Source organism: Magallana gigas, chromosome 7 (assembly GCF_963853765.1).
Source record: "Magallana gigas chromosome 7, xbMagGiga1.1, whole genome shotgun sequence".
Classification (NCBI taxonomy): domain Eukaryota; kingdom Metazoa; phylum Mollusca; class Bivalvia; order Ostreida; family Ostreidae; genus Magallana; species Magallana gigas.
The window spans coordinates 37,975,398-37,990,173 of NC_088859.1; the positions used below are offsets into that span (position 1 = coordinate 37,975,398).

Below are 14,776 nucleotides of genomic sequence, written 5' to 3' on the forward strand. Positions count from 1 at the left end.
ATTGTATGTCTGTCTTCTCGTTCATAAAGCACGTGAGAAAACTCCTCTCAATATGGTTGGCTGCAAAAACTTGACCCTGTGGGTATAAAAATTTACCATTGGATAGATCCAAGATTTATTTGTTTATATTGTAGGCGCATGACTCAATAACGGGTAATTCACTTTCATTGGTTTTAGGACTGCTTTCCACGCCCATTTTTGCAGCAACTTTTGTTTACTTTTGAATATTCTTTAATTGTTTTTCTTCCGAAAACCTTATAAATTACACGTGCTCTCGTAACACAATATTTCCTATTTTGCTGCCTTCTGAAAGGTAAGTCTTTTAAAGAGAGAATTGGTTATATCCTATAGGTTTAATTGCATGTGACATTAATGTCAAATCTAATTAACCAAATACTATCTTACTAAATGAGGTAATTAAAAACATTTTGGAATTTATGTGCATGTGTAAAAAAAAAATCGTCGGAATTTTTTTACATTATTTATTTTGGTAAAGGGGAAAACACTTTATTTTCAAAAGTGGTAGGAAAAGATACTTAATCGAATTGCACTGTTTGAAAACGAGGGACAGAACAGTTAGGAAAAGTACATTGTACGATACAAAAGCGAACCTACTTCATTCATAACTTTAAATCGATTGTCTTCTTTGGAATGTAAAGAATACGACAGGACTTTTGGATACATTTATCTAAGTAGACCAAAGTTATTCTTCGTAATATCATCCACAAGATCAATACATGGAACTTCTATTTCTTAGGAACATTCTATCGTTCCCCTTATCTTACTGTATGAGACCGGGGACTGCAGAAAGAATTGGGGAAAATTAAAAATCTTAGAAAGTAAAATCCGGAAAGGGAAAACCTTTTTAAAAGTAAAAACACCTTAGTCTTTAAAGAAAATTTCTTCAAGGCAAAATTTTGAGGACATTAATTAAATTTTTCAAACAGTCATCATCATAAATAACACCTCAACAGGTGTTGTTATATAGTAGATGCATAAGAATCGCTGTAAGTAATGTGTCGTTGGAAGTCGTTACCGAGGGGGTTAGGTGACACAGATACTCCATGAACTAGTCAGCCTGTCCCGTAGTCCTTTCTGAAGACACTGGCCACGAATCGCTTATCACTTATCATGTTTTCTATCACTAGTTCCTCTACTAGAGGTTACTCGGTCAGTTAACATATTATGGAGGAACTCTTACAGGAAAGTTTATGTTGATAAACAAATATAAAGGTTTGACAGCAGATGGTGATATCGTTTTTGACATTTACTTAAACATCAGGAATATTTTAGTAGAACTTCAGACCCTCGTGATTTGGTACCATGTGTCCCAGAGTTATCGTCCTTGTTCTAGTCATCAGGTCTTGCTCTCCGCTACCCATAGACTACGATGTAACGATTCCGGAACAAAACCTTGGCGCAGGTAGGTAAATCCATGGAGCTTAACACTGAAAACAGTTTTAAAGCATTTGAACATTTTTGGTTACACGCAACACTCTTTTGTGGCAAACTTTTGATGATTCCTAACTTTTTCTACAGAACAAATTCAGTCAAACGGCCACATCGAACATCTTATGGATGGAGAGACTTTGGTGGAGGGAGACATTATAAAGAAACACCAGGTAAGGAATAAAAAGTAGTAACACTTGATGTGATTTTTGTGTTCATCAAATGTTGCAGATTTATTCGCATCTTTTAATAGTTTTCAAATAAGAATTCTGTAAAAGGCAATAACATGTACACTAACTGACATTTTCCTTAAATATTAGTGTCCCGCTTTTATGGAATTCGTGCAAATGTTGAACATTTTGATACAACGGAAGTGAAATAGAGAACATTTTTTGTGAAGTCCGCTTTTTAATAGTGCCTCGTGTTGCACTTTCTCAAGATACAACGTTAATTATGTTTAAAATGTTCGCTTGCTAATTTTCTTGACATTTTGACACGTTTTTAAAGAAGTTTTCACTGTGAAGTGTAGAAAACAAATTCGTTATGTCCTATGTGTAGCCTTTCTTTACTACTACATGAAAAATCACGCCCTTGGTAACCTTTATCATGTTAGGTCGCTTCGTACACTCGGCAAATTTCAATGTCTTAAATTTTGCAGACATCGTCTCACCAGTTTCAAACGAGAATGGCTGTTAAGGACATCAATCTTGCTTGGACAGGACGGGTGGTTCCTTACATCATTAACACGACCGGATATAGTATGTGTAAATTATGACTTGCGTCCGTTACGCATTTTGAGTGTATGACATCATAGAAATTCTGCTATACCTGAATTATGATAACATAATGAATTAAATAAATTTCCTGCCTTTGAAATTATTCATGTAGATAAAGCAATCGTATTTAATTTATTTTTATATATTTTTAGCGGTAACGGAGCTTACAGCTATACAAAATGCCTTGAATACTATGGCGTCACTTCTTCAAGGCTGTGTCACATTCAAAAGCAGAACCAACGAAAAAGACTACATATCGATACAGAAAGGACACGGGTACGGCTATAAAAACACATCATAGTTAGAACGCAAGTAGTACCAATCAAAACAATAAAAGATAAATAAAATGATTATTACTTATTGATTGTAATTACTATATCATTCAAACTTTGAAAACAGGTGCTATAGTTCTGTCGGGCGACAGGGTGGGGAACAGAAAGTGTCCCTGGGGCCTGGCTGTACTGTCAGGCCTGGGACGATCTACCACGAACTGATGCACGCCCTGGGGTTCTGGCACGAACACACAAGACCGGACAGGGACACCTACATTGTTGTTAACTATCCCAACATCATCCAGGGTAAGTGTCCAATACAGATAGAGTTATCGTGTACAAGTGTTAACTTCACGTAGAAAGCTATTGTTCGTTGTACAATAGTACTGTTCAAAGCTAAAAATAAAGTTGTTATTCGTTGCATAACAGTGCAATCTTAACCAATATTCTTAAATGAGTAAAATGAAAAAAGTCACCGACTATTACAAAAGTCATTGGCAACAAAACTCGATTTCAAGACGTAACAGTTTCAGGTAAACACATCTCATCATACTCATGATTTCCTTCATTTAGCTCACGTGTCTGACTTCACGAAAATGACCCCGGATGAGGTGAACATCCTAGGGGACTACGACTATACATCCGTCATGCATTACTCGCCGACAACTTTCGCCAAGGACAAGGCCAATCCCGAGGGACGGTCTTTTACGGTGAATAGAACGTGGAACAACCCGTTTCCGGAGATCAAAGAGAACATAATAGGCCAAAGAAACGATCTTTCATCACTGGACATTCAGAAAATCAGAAAACTGTATAGATGTGGTAAGCGTTTTTTTCTATTACTTAACCTTAACATTGCTCACTGAAAAAAGCATAACGATGTGTAGAGGTAATAGTACTCATAAAAAGTCCTAGCAGTCAGTGGATTTCAGCTTCTATATTTGTTGTAGAAATAAAACAGTGCCAGAATCCAGAACCTCTCCGAAACGGCAAAATTGTAGGACTTTCCGAGAATGGAAAGACTGACGTAGGCGTTGCCATTGACTACTCCTGTAATGATGGTAACAGCATGATGGTTGGTCCTCAGAGGAGATTTTGTAAACTGGATGGCAGTTGGTCAGGATTTCAACCACAGTGTTTGAATCCTAAAGCAGGTATTTTAAACAAGTCTGATTAGTGCAATTCAATTTTAATTGATGAAACACGCAGGTTTGTAAATAAACTGATTATTGAATTCTTATACCATAAATTATGTTGTGTGTTGCAGGTTTTGTCCACTATTGTTCCTTTGATTCGAAAACACTTTGTGGCTGGACTCAGGACCCCCAGAACTCGCCCGTCGGACGGTGGACACTGAATAACAAAGAGACAGAGACGGAGAACACTGGACCCACCCTGGACCACACCACAGAGGACCACAATGGTAAACCTCTACCTCATCGACTGTTGCAATAACAGCCATTGTTAACCTTCACCGCATCTACTCTAGTAACAACAGGCAATTACGCATTTAAAAGTTACGGTTAAAACTTTAGAATTTTAGTCTTTAATTTTTCTAATTATTCACTTTCAGGGTACTACATTTACATGGAGAGTTCTTACAGACAGAAAGGAGAGAGAACCAGACTTTTGTCACCAGTTTTTTACTCAAAAAACAACACGGGCCTTATGTGTCTCCAGTAAGTTTGGTTATAACGAATTTCTAATTGATGTTCATTCAAATTGCATCATGGAATGTAATTAATTACCAATCAATATTCGTATGCAGGTTATATTATCACATGCATGGTAAAACCATGGGAACCGTGAACGTGTACATTCAGAACGACAGACTTACCCATACCTTCCAGTCCTGGACAATCACGGGGGACCAAGGGTCACAGTGGAACCTTTTACAAAAGAATTTTACGAACCCGAATGTTCCCTTCAAGGTACCAAATACCTTTGATACATAATAAACCAGTTTTCATTCTATGTTATGAATTAACATGAGGCATCGCAATGCAAATTGTCGAGTATGAGTATTTTTTCAAAAATAAGATTTTGTTTGGCAATATATTTTTATGACCATTTTTTTCTTTTTTAAGGTTGTTTTAGAGGGTGTTGTAGGACCAAATTTTCTCAGTGACATTGGAGTTGATGACGTCATCGTTAAGGACTGTAGTCTAGGACCAGGGGACCGGAGCGAAAAAACAGGAGGTCAAATTCAAGTTTTTCCTAATAAAATTCCCTTTAACGGAATTCATGGTATTCAAAGTCCGATAAAGCAAAGTCCTTTATATAGATTTCCTTATCACCCAGGACTACAAATTAAAACGTTACATCCATTTTTTCAGAAATTTAATATTTATCCGAAAAGCCATTAAATGATATCGTTGTTGAGATTACTGTTTTTACATGGTGCCATATTTCTAAACATTTTTTACAAAGTTTTTGGAGCTGTGCTTTCGTGCTATATATGCCGCTTGTTTACATTGTACATATGTTCATTCTTTGTTACCATTGTGTGTTGCTGTTATTGTTAATGCTGCGAAGTTTTATGCAATAAAATAAGTTTTGTATGTATAAACCTTGTCTATAAATTGCTCTTGTTCTGCCAAATTAATTCTGATTTTAATGACGATTTTGGGCTATAATTTACTCTTTTCAGTAATTTAATTTATTTGGTACTCTGTGGATAGAATTTTTAAAAAAATCTTGATTTTACCAATCTATGGCCTAAGACCTTCACATTAAATTGTTGCTTATTGTTTGGTACTTTTTGATTATATTATATGCTCGAACAATGATTAATGAAAAAAATCAAAAGATCAAGTGAATACCGAAAAGAGAATAATTATGACGTGTTTTTCGAAACCTATATCACGCCATTTTGCAAAAAATGTATAGAAAATCTCTCTTGATCTTGGTACCTCTTTTTATTACATATAAAGTACCCTGTGTCTGAATTTGATTATTTCCTAAGCTAAGGAAAGGCGTCCCTGGATATTAATTAACCTCTTCTAACTTAAAAGAACGCGGGGGGGGGGTATTTCAAGATAAATAAGACAGAAAAATAAAAACCCAATAAATTACATTTAACATTTTCCCTTATTTACCAAACTATCATCTTTAATCACCATTTTAAGTTAATGTTGAACAAACTGATTCAATAAGCAAACCAATATTTTTTAGCCATTTTAAAGTGAATAGGGCTGTGTACCATCTTTTTGTCAGTGTAGATACGCAGTGTGATCCTAAAATGAACAAAGCTTAATAACGAAAACTTGGAGCGATGACCCACTGTACATTAAATATAAAATTTCATATCGTATTTTGGTATTGTTCACGAGAATATAAGAATTTCTGACCTTCCTATATAGAAGACAGTAAATGCATCCAAACACATAGATCTATTGTTATATTTATGATTTATGGCTAAGCAGATTTCATTTTCAGTCATTTTATGAATTTCTTTTAGATACAACAATTCATTAAAAGGGGGGGGGGGTCAGAGGAATTTCGGTTTATCTATACCATAGCTCCAGGGGGCAAAAATTGTAAACTTTTAAGAGACCTGCGGGCCTTTAATGGTCAATCTCTTATCATGCATATTCACAGTTTCATTTATAATACACATCACATGTATATAGTTGATCGAACAAGCAGGAAATAGTTTTCAGGATGAAGTTAAAAATGTAAAATTGTTAGCAAACAACACATGACCAACGGCCATGATAGACTCGTGTAACCTAAAAAAAATTGCATGTTCACTTTTTAAATGGCCATATTTGTCATTTGATAAAGAAGAGCTTGATTTGCTTTCTCTAATGCCCCGGTTATTTTTTACTCAATGGGTTTATTTCTAAATTTCACTGATAAAATTATAATTATTTTAGTTATATTTTACATTTAATGAGGCTTGAAAAGAAATTAAATATAAATGGGTGGATTATGTTTTGCAAATGCCTATTGATATAATAGTCAAATACTGTTAAATTTATTTATTTTCCCTTATATCTCTTTTAAAAGAATACGACAAAATTCTGCAAAAACATAGGTCAGTTTGAATATTTTAACGAACACATGGAAAATGAATAAGAAAAGGAAATATTGTCCCAAGTTTCTAACCAAAGCCAAAAAGCCAAGTTCTATTAGGTTATCTGAGCCTTTTGCTTTAACCACAGAGTCATTCCAGTCACAACAAAGTGGTTTATCATAGTTGTTCTCTATAACGTTTAACTGTTGGGATGCAAAATGATAAATATATAGATTTCTAATGTATTAGGGTCGCCTCTCCACGAGTTTGTTGATTGAAATAAGTTTGTTTTCCAATTGATCTTAAATAGAATATGACAAAAAATATGGAGCACAGACCCACTCTATAAACAAAAAGCATTGAAGTTCTAAAAAATAGCACTACTTGAAGATTTTGGTACAAATACACCAGTTCAGATCAATGTATTTCAAGTATTGAACCTATTTAAAGGTTACAAATCGATTTTATGTTAAATATACATTGTTTGGAACGAAGTTTTCAAAAAAAAAAAATTATCAGATATGCTGATGCTTGTATTTTTCAGTATCTTATTGGCCCAGATAGTTCAGACCCGAATCGGAACTTTTTTTATGTACACGTGTATATTGTCGTACAAACTTTAGTTGTTCTTCTATCCCCCTTTAAGGCAGTATGTTTCTTTACAGAATTTCAACAACGGACACTTTATTTCACTTTTAAGGAGGCCGATTTGGGTTTTTTAGCGGAAAAACTACAATAGCATAACTCTTTATTTTTTAACCATACGTAATTTAAACCAACTCTAGTTTATTTGCGAAGGTTCATGAAAATCGACCGTCTTGTTCTTTTTAGGGACCATCTCAAAATAGAGGTACATTTATAATAGGAATATATAGGAAACTGTCATTTTCCGCACATCAAAGCAGTTTTAAAAAATACTACAATAGCTTTTTTTCTCATATTGTTATATATGATTAGTAATATCATTTCCTACCTTATATGTAAAAAACACAAAATTCTACCGTCTGGTTTTTAGTGGGGGCCATCTCAAAATACTAAAATGCACCAAATTTTGCTATATATTTGGATCATCACGAATGATGATTGGTGTAATGGATTCATTCAAAAAATGAGGAAAATGTCCTCGAGGATAGCATCATTCTGTATATAAAATTTAAACAGCGTACAATTTTTACTTTTTCTTTTATGTTATTTCTTATAACGTACTCCTACAAAGCTTCATTTTATCATAACGTCATAAAAGCGCAATGGCAGTGCTCCCATACCGCACAACGTAAAAATCGTGTTAAAAATAAAAATTTCCTTTAACAATCTAAATATTTTTATCTGTATTTTGTTTATTGTGTTCAATTTTATAAATGATATCGAAAAAAATTCACAAGAAGTATAAATCAACTGTATTATATTAGAATGCGCAAAAACATGCGCAATGCAAACTAAAGTCGCTCTCCTTAAAAAAAAATCCAATTTCAAAATTATACAACATTTGGAGAAATGATACTTATCATTTCCAAACTTTAACTGAGGGACATGTAAAACAAATTCCTTCTTATCCCATACAATAGTTCCTATCTTAATACTTTTTTTCACTCTATATGATTATCTAAGCACTCCATATTCTATCTGTATATAAATAAAAAATTGCAGTTTCCACCGAGATCTTTTCTATTTACGAGTACGTGTATTATTAGACCTGGTCGTGGGTCATGGCTATTTTTAGACGATTGATCTCATTAAGAAAAGCTCTGTATAAATATACACTAATATTTATATAAGAATTCATTTTTTTTCTCAAATGTTAAAGTTAAAATGTATGAAAAATTTCATCAAGTAACAGTTTTTAAAAAACTATAAAAAGTATATCAAAAAAATTCTATGGTAGATTTGATGGGTAATTATTTGTAGACCCAGCTTCTTAAAGGTTTGCCCACTTCGACACAATCGTGTAAATGCTGAGCAAAGCTCAATCGATAATTCGTTTAAGAGGTTGAGTCTTAATTAGCATGACTAAAGAAAAATCGTTTTCACAATTCTCTTCAACTTCGGGTGTTTTCTGTGCCGCTATTGAGATAATTGAAATAATTGTAACAGTTCCGTGTTTTTGAAGGATGTGATTATATAGGTACTTGTTTGAAATTCTGGATAGTGATTATCTTTTGCGACCTGAAAATAAGTGCTCAAAATTTTACTTCCAACTTTCACTCTAACATTTCCGATCCTAGCGAATTACAATGAAAATTATTCATGTAAATCTTAATTCTAATTCATTGTCCATGCAGTCATTTCATACACAATTGATTTACACGTGAATTTATGCTAACTTTGTCAGTCTACTAATAACATCTTCTTTTACTAATTTACAGTCCACGAATGTAACTTTAACACCGGTCTTTGTGGTTGGTCCTTGGAAGCTCTGGAGGGGCTGGGCTGGCAGAATAACTCCGGGGAAACGCCCACCCTCCTAACCGGACCGGAGTGTGACCGCACAGACTGTCTTAATGGTAGCTCTTTACAATTGCTATGAAATTATCATTAGTGTTATCTACAGTTTCAAATTACTTCGTATCTACTATTGTACTATAACCATCCTTTAAAGGAGTATACATGTACATGGAGACTTCCGGATTGAGTGCACCAGGGAGTGAAGCAGTGATAAGGTCCCCAATTTTCCAGGTAGGTTCTTTACCGGTATATTCTAGAACCTTGGTCTCTGTAAACAATTGTGATCTTTCCTCCAATAGAAGGTAGGAGGGCCGATCATACAGACATGGCAAATGAAAACCGAGCACATCAAATTGCAATATACTTTTACAGAGCACTGGGACCCACTGCTTGACGTTTTTCTACAATATGTACGGCGCTGATGTTGGGGAACTTAGGGTAGAAATAAAGGAAAGCGACAACACCTCCACACTGTGGAGAAAGCAGGGCGACCAGGGAGTCGGCTGGCACAGTGCCAATGTTCCGATATCCAGCCACGATACATTCTGGGTAACGCGCATACAACATAAATTATTATATTCACTCTATCACAATATATGTTATACTTTCATGTTAAATACTGAAATCTGATTGGCTTAGACGCAGTTGATAATCCGTTCTATCACCCTCAGCGTTAGCAACGCACTTGGCAACGGGTAACACAACGAATTGTTACATGCGCGTAAATTATGCGCGTACGGTTCGCCGTAGAATTCATGTCATGTTTATATAAAAGGAGTAAGATTTTTTCTAAAATAAAGACATTCAGCATAATAAAATAATTAGTGCCTGTTTGGGAGGGTAATTGTTGAAATTGACATCCTCGAAAACCACTGTCAACCTCCGCTTCGCGTCGGTTGACAATGGCTTTCTCGGGGTGTCAATTTCAACAGTTACCCTCCTAAACAGGCACTATTTATATAATACATACTATATTAAATGAATTTTTAAAATCCTTAATGTAACTATAGACATCATACATTTATGAAGCAAACATGTAGATAAATACACTTTTAATTAAAAAAAACTATCACTGTCAAATATATTGTGAATATCTGAATTACTAGTGGCATGTTAGCGTAAAAACTTTACTTTTTTGTTTTGACCCACAATATAATTTTGAAAATCGGAATTACAATTTAAATGGCGTGTCAAACTACATCCTTTACTTTTGTGATATGCTGTATGACAAGCAATAATCTAATGTAAATCATGATATTTTTAGTTTGTTTTTTTTAAATACTTTTCTAAAAACTTAAATTGCAAATTTGTAATTTGCATAACGTTTTATTAAAAATAAATAAAAAAAACTCCACACACTATTGAATAAAAATGGATTATACAATCTGAATAAAGATTAAAATGGATAAAATACAAATACTATTGTAAAAGAAGAAAAATAGACAACGTTTAATTAGAGATAAAATATTTCAATCGATGTAACCGTTTACTGACAAAAGTCAACCTTATATATATACAATGTATATCAGATATTTCATCACGTTAGAGTTACATGAATGTTTGTTTTATAGGTTTTGTTTGTCGGACAGAAGGGTATGGGGTATCGAGGCGATATTGCTATAGATGACGTCACAGTTGCCCTAAATGAATGCAAGGTTGGTGAGTATTCGACCTCGTTCAAAACTTCACCATCACAACTGTGTTACAATATTAACGAGAAGTGTTTCAGTAAAATATTAAACCGATATATTATTTCTCATTTGAAATTTACTCACATTAAAAAGTTGATGTTCAGAGAAGCACGTCATTACGTATTCATCAATACTGACTGCCTGCTGCATGGTGTATTTTTCATGCTGCTGATCATTTTTCGGTGTGTTACTTCCATGTAACTTTTATAATATCAAATGAATGTATTTCTCATGTAGACGCTTCGTGCGACTTTGAACAAGATTTATGTGGGTGGCAGAATGATAATTTTGATGACTTTGATTGGTCGAGGATGAAGGGTTCTACAGCTACACCCAACACTGGACCAAGGGCGGACCATACCTCCTCAACGGGTGAGCCACCACGAAAAAATCATCAATAAACGTTAATTTGTTAGTGTGATTTGGTTACAAGTTTCATTAAGTTTTTCACTAAATCAATTTTTTTTAAAAATTAGGCCAAAGTCTAGAAAAATGTTGATAATGTAGTGATATATCTATATCTAACAAAATTGTTTCTCAAACAATTGTAAAAGGGGTACCTAGTTGCCCTCAATCTTTAAACTTCAAAACAAATATAAATTTTACTTTTTTCGCCACCAATTCTCAAGTTTAATTACTTTGCTAGTAATATCATATGCATGAATGTCTTATAACAGGCTTCTACTTGTACATCGAGACCTCGGCCCCTAGACTGAGCGGGGACGTAGCTCGTATCTACTCCCCCTTCATCAGCAGCTCGTACCCAGCGGATTGTCTGGTGTTCCATTATCACATGTTTGGCGAGCATGTCGCTCATTTAAAAGTACTCATCGAAACCATCGAGGGACACGAACAATATGTATGGAAGTCTTTCGGTAACCATGGTGATACATGGCACAAAGCCACAGTTCATATTCCTCAAATGCAAACAGATTATCAGGTAGGCACTACTGAATCATTATATCATGAGCTTCCATCTTTATTGTACGCTTTATTTGGGTAATTTCTACATGCGCAGATCCAGAAAAACTTCCAGGGGGGACCCCTGACCCCCCCCCCCTCCTCTAGATATGCGCATGTACTTCATGTTCAATTATTTTATTGGAGACAGCAAAATCTCCAAAAAAAATTTCATCCTGGCGGGATTCCATCATTGGGCCTTTTTGACAAGTGGAAAAATAATCTGGCATATCAAGGTTTACCACAGTCCACTTTTTATCAAAAAGTTAAAGCGCACTTGTAACCAAATCTATGTATCGTCCTTGAAACTGAGGCCATTCCTTTTTTTTTTTTATAAGTTTAGCATCCGCAAAGGTTTTGAAGCATAAAACTGAGGGGAAAATCCTACATACATGTACCAAAAAATGTGCATGTATCCCTCATGTTTTAAAATAAATGTTATATAAGCTTTGTTTTACAATTTATGACAAACTTTGGGATTTTTAATTGTTTATTTTTGTTACAGTATAAAGGAAATATTAGAATCATGATAATTATCGTGTGATGTACTAAATGTATGTTTTCCTGTTGATTAATGTTTTTTAGCCCGATAGAAATATAGGTTTTGAATTTTGTATGGTCGCTAAACAAAGAAAAAATTGGAATGGCCTGAATTAAGAAATCAGTACTAAAATCATAGTCTATTCGATTGTTTATTTCCAAAAGTATTATTACAATAAAGAAGTTGTATCAAAGTTGGTGCTTACTGTTACTTTTTCTCTTCTTTTGCTGTTAAATAAACGAGAGAGAGAGAGAGAGAGAGAGAGAGAGAGAGAGAGAGAGAGAGAGAGAGAGAGAGAGAGAGCGCCATAATAATCTTTTCGAGAAACCAAATCATCTTTTTGTAAAATATAAAACATATAGACAAGTACATCACTGTATTCATACGAGAATATTTATATCACATTTACACAATATAAATATATATATATATTTTTTTTAAAAAATATATACACACTACCTGTCTACTGTATCTGTATTGTTAAGCTATTCTTTAAAAATCCTAGCAATGATATTTTAAATCGCTTTTTTTGATCTTCATCTCTTTTAGATTGTGATAGAGGGCGTCGTTGGAGATTCCTATACCGGTGATATAGCAGTAGACGATATTACGATGTACCAATCGTGTTTTGAATAAAATCTTTATATAAATACACAATAAGTTGTTAGGCGGATCGATGACAAATTGTAAGACCACAATGAACTCGATGTTTAAAAAAAAGGACGCCTAGGGGCCACATCGCTCACCAGAGCAACAATAGCCATAACTGATAAGAAAAGCTTTAAACCGTCTTTAGAGAATCAAATACAAAACATCTAGACAACTTCGTAAAGTATATCTTGTTTATAAACATTTGCTTTTTCTCTCGACATATTCTTAGGTTAGAGATTTAGCTCCTTTTGATGCTTAAGTTTTTGAAGATAAATTCTTAAAAAGTTTTCTATCTAATGTAAAACTTCCACCCTCCCCCCTTTCATTGTCGTCCCATCCTTTCCCAAGGAATCATTTGAATCTACCTTACCATAGGATACTTCCGCACAAGTAATTGGCTGATTGGCCTATTGGTTTTTTTGAATAGAACAATTTAAAAGATGTTTCTTTATATTTTCCGACCCCCCCCCTCCATTCTGGAACCCACCCTACCTTGGAGAAGCATGGAGATGCTTCCACATGATTTCAGCTTTCCTAGTCAAAAGGTTTTTGAGAAGAAGATGTTTGAAAAATACCAATTTATTTTCAATGGTTCCAAATTATCTCCCCTTTAAAAGGAATCTCGCTCTTTATTTAAACAAACTTAAAAAGTTCTTCTCTCAAAGATGCTTTGTGCCAACCAATTTTGATCAGAGAAGCTCACTTAATCCTTCAGCTCAGGTGAGCTAATAACGGACGCCCAGGAGCCTTATAACTAACCTTATTAACACAAACCAACAAAAACAAGTTTAAGGTTGTATGGACATCTTGAGAAATAAATGTGGGTAAAAGCACATGTAAAATATAATTTTTTTCCATCTTTTTTCCCCGTAAGGCAAATATTGTAAAAGCCAAATCGAGTTTAAAACTCACGACCTACGGATCAGTATCTGACAATTTTCCCGATAATTTTTTGTAAAAGATAGAATTTACAATATTCATTCATAATGTTCATTTCATTGTCAACTTCGTAAGAAAATACGCACCAATATAGAATTAATTAAAAATCAATGATAATTCCACAAACTACCTGCTTGCATATAGAATATAAAGCCGCCAGAAAACTGTAGACTGCACACCTGATTTTACAGATCATTTTTTATTCAGAGCCTAGGTACCGTATAAAGAAACTTTACTTGCTCAAACTAGCTTGCTTTTATATCAAAATCACAAATCATACGGCATTTGGTGTGTTTCTAACACAGGTTATTGACTGGACAACACTTGGTCTACCATAAAACAATGTGCAAAGGGGATGCTAATTAAACCTCTGATCCACTGGGTTTCAAATGTATAAGAACAAGACATTTTCTCATACAAGCATTTTAAAAAAAAGCTTTCCTATTCTTTGCCTAGTTTTCGTTGAATAAGTATTTTAAAAAAATGACCAACTAAGAGTGACGTTTTATGATGAAAAAATGGTAATCTGTAACAATTTACACACTGCAGACCCTTTATTCTAAATTTAATGAATTATTATCATAAGGATTTTGACATATTTACAAGTAAAACACCAGGGAACCGTGATGGTCCTTTGACTAAAGGGTCAAAGGTCTTGTATATACCAGATAAGAATACTTTAGCAAAAGAAGATGCTGGCTTTTGTTCAAGTAATAAGGTTTCTGAGCACTTTTCCTTATTTTAAACACTTATCCCCTCCTCTACATTAGACCTTTACTTGAACAAACTAAATAACCCTTCACCTTGCCGAGGTTGCTTTGCGCCAAGGGTGCTTGAAAATGGTCAAAAGATTCTTAAGGTGAAAACTTGAAAAGTAATGACGTCACGGAGGTACACTAAGGAAATCAACTGAGGATAGCTAAAATAAACGCCACATTATACATACTCCATCAAGGCTGCCCTCAATCAATGTAACTACTGGATTCAATTAAGAGATGGCCTTGGATGCAAGTAAAGATACCCTCTATTCTGATAAA

General features: G+C 34.3%; 1 protein-coding gene across 3 annotated transcripts; it reads left to right on the forward strand.

The window, feature by feature from the left end:
• The first annotated feature begins 216 nt into the window (after window positions 1-216).
• LOC105331516 (MAM and LDL-receptor class A domain-containing protein 1) lies at window positions 217-13,237 on the forward strand. 3 transcript variants are annotated; one of them, XM_066066372.1, is made up of 19 exons: window positions 217-313; window positions 1,294-1,423; window positions 1,540-1,622; window positions 2,108-2,207; window positions 2,378-2,501; window positions 2,625-2,803; window positions 3,071-3,319; window positions 3,448-3,651; window positions 3,765-3,920; window positions 4,071-4,176; window positions 4,266-4,428; window positions 4,585-4,696; window positions 8,879-9,016; window positions 9,112-9,188; window positions 9,330-9,506; window positions 10,529-10,616; window positions 10,886-11,020; window positions 11,326-11,588; window positions 12,699-13,237. In XM_066066372.1, exons 2-19 carry the CDS (start codon window positions 1,324-1,326, stop codon window positions 12,783-12,785), a joined length of 2,541 nt encoding a protein of 846 aa, XP_065922444.1. In that variant the 5' UTR covers window positions 217-313; window positions 1,294-1,323; the 3' UTR covers window positions 12,786-13,237. The 3 variants fall into 3 exon arrangements, 2 of the variants coding, with proteins under 2 accessions (XP_065922444.1, XP_034310917.2); XM_034455026.2 differs by lacking the exon at window positions 217-313 and having other exon boundaries at window positions 1,106-1,423; XR_004598005.2 differs by lacking the exons at window positions 217-313; window positions 12,699-13,237 and having other exon boundaries at window positions 1,110-1,423; window positions 10,529-10,612; window positions 11,326-11,467.
• The last annotated feature ends 1,539 nt before the right edge of the window (window positions 13,238-14,776 follow it).